Raw genomic sequence first — 5,925 nt, 5'->3', positions numbered from 1 at the left:
GTTTTCTGGACACATCTGCTTTTCAAAAACCATCAAGCTATCCTCACTGTTCCTAGAGCAGCTAAGCTCTGTCGGGCACCAGTGTCTTTCACCTTGTTATTCTCTCTTCCTGAAATAGCTCTTTACTGGGCAAAGTCCTGTGGATCTACCAGAGCCTCTTGGATAGCATCCCTTTTGGGAATCCTCTTAAGGACCCTCAGACCATACTTCTCCCCGATTTGTTTCTTGTTTAACACAGCTTGTCCTCCTGGACAGACTGCGTCCTCCTTGAGGATGGAATCAGTATTTTGGTTAAATTTATTTCTGCATGGGCCTTGCACATTAAAAACGTTTATTGAACAAACGAATCCTGTATGTTCCTCCCCCCAGGCAAGAAACGCTCCCTGGGAGGGATAGTAGTCTAACGGTGAGCTAGAACGTTTGGACTTAGGGTTCCGAGGAACCGGGAGCAATCCTTAGTGAGCCCAGACTTTCGAATTTGATCAAAGGTAAAGAGGGACTGGAGAGCGGTCCATCTGACTTCCGTCGGGGATGAGCAGGAGTCAGGGGCGGACGCCTAAATCTTGGTTCTCAGAAGAGCCGAGAGGCCTAGGCTCGAGCTTAGGGCGATCCCGTACTTGGAGGTTCGAAGCTCCTAGTTTCGGGTTGAGACCGGTGCGGAGGGCGATGATGCGGGCCTTCCTGGACATCGAGGATCAATAACACTAGGAGTGGGTGGGGAAGGGGCCCCCTGAGCTCAGGCCCCGCCCCTTTCCGGGGACGTTTCCCCGGATTGGCTGTCCTTCCATAACGACGTGCGGCCCCGCCCCGGCGCGCGCCCCGCCGCGTGCCCAGCCGGGGTAGCTGCTGCAGCCTACGCTGCCTTGGCCACTGCCTGCCGCGCGCGGAGCCGGAGCCCAACCGTGAGTGGCGCCGGGCCCGACGTGGGGCTCCTGGGTCGCGGTGGCGGGCGGGCGATGCTCCAGTGGCCTGACCAGCCATGGAGGCCGAGGCAGGCGGCCTGGAGGAGCTGACGGACGAGGAGATGGCGGCGCTGGGCAAGGAAGAGCTAGTGCGGCGCCTGCGGAGGGAGGAGGCGGCGCGCCTGGCGGCACTGGTGCAGCGTGGCCGCCTCATGCAGGAGGTGAATCGGCAGCTGCAGGGCCACCTGGGCGAGATCCGCGAACTCAAGCAGCTCAACCGGCGTCTGCAGGCAGAAAACCGTGAGCTGCGCGACCTCTGCTGCTTCCTGGACTCGGAGCGCCAGCGCGGGCGGCGCGCCGCGCGCCAGTGGCAGCTCTTCGGGACCCAAGCATCCCGGGCAGTTCGCGAGGACCTGGGCGGCTGTTGGCAGAAGCTGGCCGAGCTGGAGGGCCGCCAGGAGGAGCTGCTGCGGGAGAACCTGGCGCTTAAGGAGCTCTGCCTGGCGCTGGGCGAAGAATGGGGCCCCCGCGGCGGCCCTGGCGGCGCGGGGGGCTCAGGCGCCGGGCCAGCACCCGAGCTTGCCCTGCCCCCGTGTGGGCCCCGCGACCTAGGCGATGGAAGCTCCAGCACCGGCAGCGTGGGCAGTCCGGATCAGTTGCCCCTGGCCTGTTCCCCCGATGACTGAAGGCACTGCCTCCTCCACGCCGATGTCCGCCTGGATTGCTCCCCGAGCCCCGGGACCGCTGTGGACCTCGGGACCTGGACGCCGTCCTGGCTGCGCAAGAGGGGTCGCTGGCATGGACTAAGAAATCCTGACACCGAGAAGGGCCCCTCGCTCTTGCTGGCAGGGCAGCAGGGGGACTGAAGGCTGGAGCGGAGGGACTTGCTGGGGGTTGGATTGGGGGTAATAAACCCGGACGGAAGCGGAGCCCGCGGCCTGGGCAGAGTCTGTTTGGTACTCGCCGGGGTTGGGGGGCGAGGGTGGGGTGCTGAAACTGGGTACCATTCCCATCCAGAAGGACTGCAGAACTAATGATTCCCCCATTACTTCGAGCCTGGGGTGGGATGCAGGGCAGTGGTAAAGCAGACTTCCCCCATCGGGCGCCGGGACCGGCCATAATCCAGCCCCTGAAGTGGCTCCAGCTCCCCTCCCGTCTCCTTCCTGTTCAAGACAATGGGGCAGGAAGCAGCTGCTGGGGGCCTAGAACCACTCGGCCCCCTCTTCTGTGGCTGGAAGGGGGCATAACAGCGCCCCACCGTGGCACACGCAACAGCACTGTGGGCTCCCAGCACTGTGGGAAGAGGGATGGTAAGCCTCTTCGCTTTTACCCCAGAGGACTCTCTCCTCTCAGTCCTGGAGATGAGGCCGAGCGGATGTAGCCCCACTTGTCAGATAAGACAAAGTCCAAAAATATCAAAGAATTTGTCCAAGGTCATGCAGTGAGTCTGTAAAGCTAAGGCTGGGACCTAGGGCTCAAATACTCTCCCATTGGCCTTGGGGTCCAGTGAGGCGCTCAGGCCACAGCTTCAAGCCTTTTATTCCATTTTGGTAGGTTTGTATAAAAATACTCTCTTTAGGAAAATAAATAGCAGCTGCCCTCGCTGTGGAGGCTTGGATTCCCTGGAGCTGAAGGCTTCTCAAAGCTGAGATCCGCAGATCTGCTCATCACAGAAGCCGTGGGCACCTCCTGAGTTGTGCGGTTCAGGAGGGGGCGGCAGAATGGCCTGGTCCAATCACCTGCTGCTGCTGGCAGTGGGGCTGGTGAGTTAGTGTTCTAGGTGGGCAAAGTGGCACCTTCTGTCGGGGGTAGGGTTGGGTGGATCACAGGAAGAGGGTGATGGATAGTGTGGCAGTGACCTGGAAGGGGTTAGGGCTCCAGAGGACCTCTAAAGATCTACGAAGTCTCTGGGCTGCCAGGAATTCTCTGGCACAAATGGGAAATATTTTGTCTCTGATTTAGTGCAAATTGTGCTAGAGAGGCCAGCTCTAGAGAAACAGTGGGCAGCTTTGGTGGTCCCAAGCTGGCTCTACTGTGAAGCACAATATGGTCAGTCTCATTAGAGGGATGGAGAAGAAGCTGCTGGAGTTGGATGTGGGATACTGTCCAGGCCAGCTGGACCGGTGGGGGAAGGGGAGAAGACGTTGGTTAGGGTGGCACCTGCAGGGTGTAGGGCTCAGGTGCCTCACAAAGCGAGGAGGGTTGGAGAGCCAAGGGGGTCAGAGGATGGGTCTCCGCTGCTGCTGCTACTCTTGCGATGAGCTGAGGCACAGGGCTCAGGAGTGCTGGGGTAGGTGAAGACCAGGCTGGGGGTGCAAGGAGTTAGGGAGGGTGTGGTCATGAGTGTGGGGGTGTGCAGTGCCTCAGGTTCAAGCACAGGCCCTGGGGAAAGGGAGATACAAGGTACAGGGCGGCAGGGGGCTGGCGGGCTGCTCGTGCCACTGGTACTGCCTGTGTCCCCCTCCTTGGCTCCTTCGGGGATTTTGCAGATGGGTCGGTGGGCTTCCAGCACCAGCTCCAGGCGCTCCTTCTGCTTCTGCAGCTCCTCAATCTCTCGCTGCAGCCCAGATTTCTCATCTTCCAGTTTGTCAGTCTCCTGTAGAAGATCAGGAGAGGAGTCAGGAAGGTGAGGGCTGAATACCCTGAAGCCTCAGATGTTTGGGCTCAGGGTTCTGAGGAGCTGGGGTTGGGTGGGGAGAGAAGGGGGGCAGTGGAGAGTCCCCAGCAAGTCTGGACTGCAATTCCCATGAGCCCCTGGGAGAAAATGGGCACGACTCCCATCAGGCCCAGGCGTTTTAGGAGATTGCTGGCACGGGGCGGTGGCTCAGGCCTGTAATCCCAGTACTTTGGGAGGCTGAGGCGGGTGGATCACTTGAGGTCAGGAGTTTGAGACCAGCCTGGCCAACATGGCGAAACCCTGTCTCTACTAAAAATATAAAAATTAGCCGGGTAGGGTGGCAGGTGCCTGTAGTCCCAGTACTCAGGAGGCTGAGGCATGAGAATTGCTCGAGCCTGGGAGACAAATGTCACAGTGAGCCATAAGCCGAGATCTCGCCACTGAACTCCAGCCTGGGTGACAGAGCAAGACTGTCTCAAAAAAAAAAGGAAATTGCTGGCTGAGCTTCAGCTCTGCTCTGCCGCCAGTGAGACATGCTGCTGTCAATTTTTAATCAATTTTTCCTCATCATTTTCCCAGGACTGCCCCTTGGACAAGGAGCTAGGATGGTGGGGAAGGGGCTACATATACTGGGGCTTTGGGGGCTCCTGGGAGACAGGGTCCCTCAGAGTTCGGTGGACCAGGGCTGGTGCTCACCGCCTGCAGGAAGTCGGTCAGTTCCTTCCTCCGGTTCCTGCACTTGGCCGCAGCCAGCTTGTTCCGCTCGCGCCTTACTCGTCGGCGCTCCTCTTCCTCGGGGCTGATCTGGGGGTGAGACTGGCAGTGAGGAGGACCCTGGGCCACTGGTTGCCTGGCACTTGCCCCTCACGGTGGCCCAGTGGTAGGACCCTGGCAGAGGTAATGGCAGGGCCCCCTCAGCCTGTGATTTAGGGATCACTGCACCCAACCAGTTCTCTGCACTGAGGCACTGTCTGCTTGAATTGATAAAATTTCCTCCTCACACCTAGCTTTAGTGCACATTCCTCTCCCATAATGCCCTCCCCTTCCACAAACCCTAACCCTCCTTATCTCTCAGGACTCAACTAAGATGTTCCTGCCTCCAGGAAACCCTCTTATTCCCCAGCCAGAAGTGACCTTTCCCCCTCAGCACCCTCTTTGCAGGACCCTCATCCTTCTGGATCTCTGGACAACCAAGTCTCCTCTTCCAAGAGCTGTAAGCACTAGGAGGGATTAATGAGTGCTGCTGATTAAGTTGCAATGTGTTGGAAACCTACTATGTGCCAACCAAGTACTTTATATAGATTCTTGTTTTTTCACTGAGAATATGCAAAGTTTTTTTTTTTTTTTTGAGACAGAGTCTCACTCTGTTGCCCAGGCTGGAGTGCAGTGGCACGATCTTGGCTCACTGCAAGCTCCGCCTCCCGGGTTCACACCATACTCCTGCCTCAGCCTCCCCAGTAGCTGGGACTACAGGCGCCCACCACCTCGCTTGGCTAATTTTTTGTATATTTAGTAGAGGTGGGGTTTCATCGTGTTAGCCAGGATGGTCTCAATCTCCTGACCGCGTGATCCGCTCACCTCAGCCTCCCAAAGTGCTGGGATTACAGGTGTGAGCCACCACGCCCGGCTTTTTTTTTTTTTTTTTTTTGAGACGGAGTCTTGCTCTGTCGCCCAGGCTGGAGTGCGGTGGCCTGATCTTGGCTCACTGCAAGCTCCGCCTCCCGGGTTCACGCCATTCTCCTGCCTCAGCCTCCTGAGTAGCTGGGACTACAGGCGCCCGCCACCACACCCAACTAATTTTTTGTATTTTTAGTAGAGATGGGGTTTCACCATGTTAGCCAAGATGGTCTCGATCACCTGACCTGACCTCATAATCTGCCCACCTCGGCCTCCCAAAGTGCTGGGATTACAGGCATGAGCCACCGCGCCTGCCATTTTTTGTTTTTTGTTTTTTTTTTTTTAGACAGAGTCTCACTCTTTCCCAAGCTGGACTGCATTGGCCTGATCTCTACTCACTGCAACCTCCATCTACTGGATTCGAGTGATTCTCATGCCTCAGCCTCCCAAGTAGCTGGGATTACAGGCATACACCACCACACCTGGCTAATTTTTGTATTTTTAGTAGAGATGCGGTTTCACCATTTTGGCCGGGCTGGTCTTGAACTCCTAACCTCAGGTGATCCACCCTCCTCAGCCTCCCAAAGTGCTGAGATTACAGGCATGAGCCACTGTGCTTGGCCTTTTTTTTTTTTGTAGTGACGGGGTCTTGCTATGTTGCCCAGGCTGGTCTGGAACTCCTGGACTCAAGGGATCCTCCTGCATTGGCCTCCTAGAAAGCTTGGATTACCAGCGGGAGCCACCACACCTGGCCTCCTTTTTTTTTTTTAAACATAGATTTTTTTTTTT

The 5,925-nt window shown here is 57.3% G+C and overlaps 2 protein-coding genes across 6 annotated transcripts in view; one reads left to right on the top strand and one right to left on the bottom strand.

Annotated features, from left to right (window-relative positions):
- The first annotated feature begins 612 nt into the window (after positions 1-612).
- Positions 613-1,831, top strand: CCDC85B (coiled-coil domain containing 85B). Its single transcript, XM_011942468.1, has one exon. The coding sequence runs from the start codon at positions 980-982 to the stop codon at positions 1,586-1,588; it is 609 nt and encodes a 202-aa protein (XP_011797858.1). The 5' UTR covers positions 613-979; the 3' UTR covers positions 1,589-1,831.
- A 573-nt stretch (positions 1,832-2,404) lies between these two features.
- The window catches only part of FOSL1 (FOS-like antigen 1), a 9,493-nt gene continuing 5,972 nt past the window's right edge, over positions 2,405-5,925 (bottom strand). For 2 of the 5 annotated variants that reach the window (XM_011942461.1, XM_011942464.1), the window contains 2 exons: positions 4,216-4,323; positions 2,405-3,498 (listed from right to left, as the gene is read on the bottom strand). In XM_011942461.1, coding sequence (XP_011797851.1) covers positions 3,088-3,498; positions 4,216-4,323 — 519 coding nt within the window. In that variant the 3' untranslated portion in view covers positions 2,405-3,087. The remainder of the gene's footprint in view (positions 3,499-4,215; positions 4,324-5,925) is intronic. The other 3 variants (XM_011942463.1, XM_011942465.1, XM_011942466.1) reach the window with 2 other exon arrangements.

This window comes from Colobus angolensis, unplaced genomic scaffold (genome assembly GCF_000951035.1).
Source record: "Colobus angolensis palliatus isolate OR3802 unplaced genomic scaffold, Cang.pa_1.0 Scaffold21, whole genome shotgun sequence".
In the NCBI taxonomy this organism is placed as follows: Eukaryota; Metazoa; Chordata; class Mammalia; order Primates; family Cercopithecidae; genus Colobus; species Colobus angolensis.
The sequence above is the reverse complement of the archived record's forward strand: the minus strand, read 5'-3'. Positions and strand labels throughout refer to the sequence as shown.

Bases quoted from the DNA above. Each gene is read 5' to 3' on its own strand.
- CCDC85B (XM_011942468.1), top strand. From the start codon at position 980: ATGGAGGCCGAGGCAGGCGGCCTGGAGGAGCTGACGGACGAGGAGATG.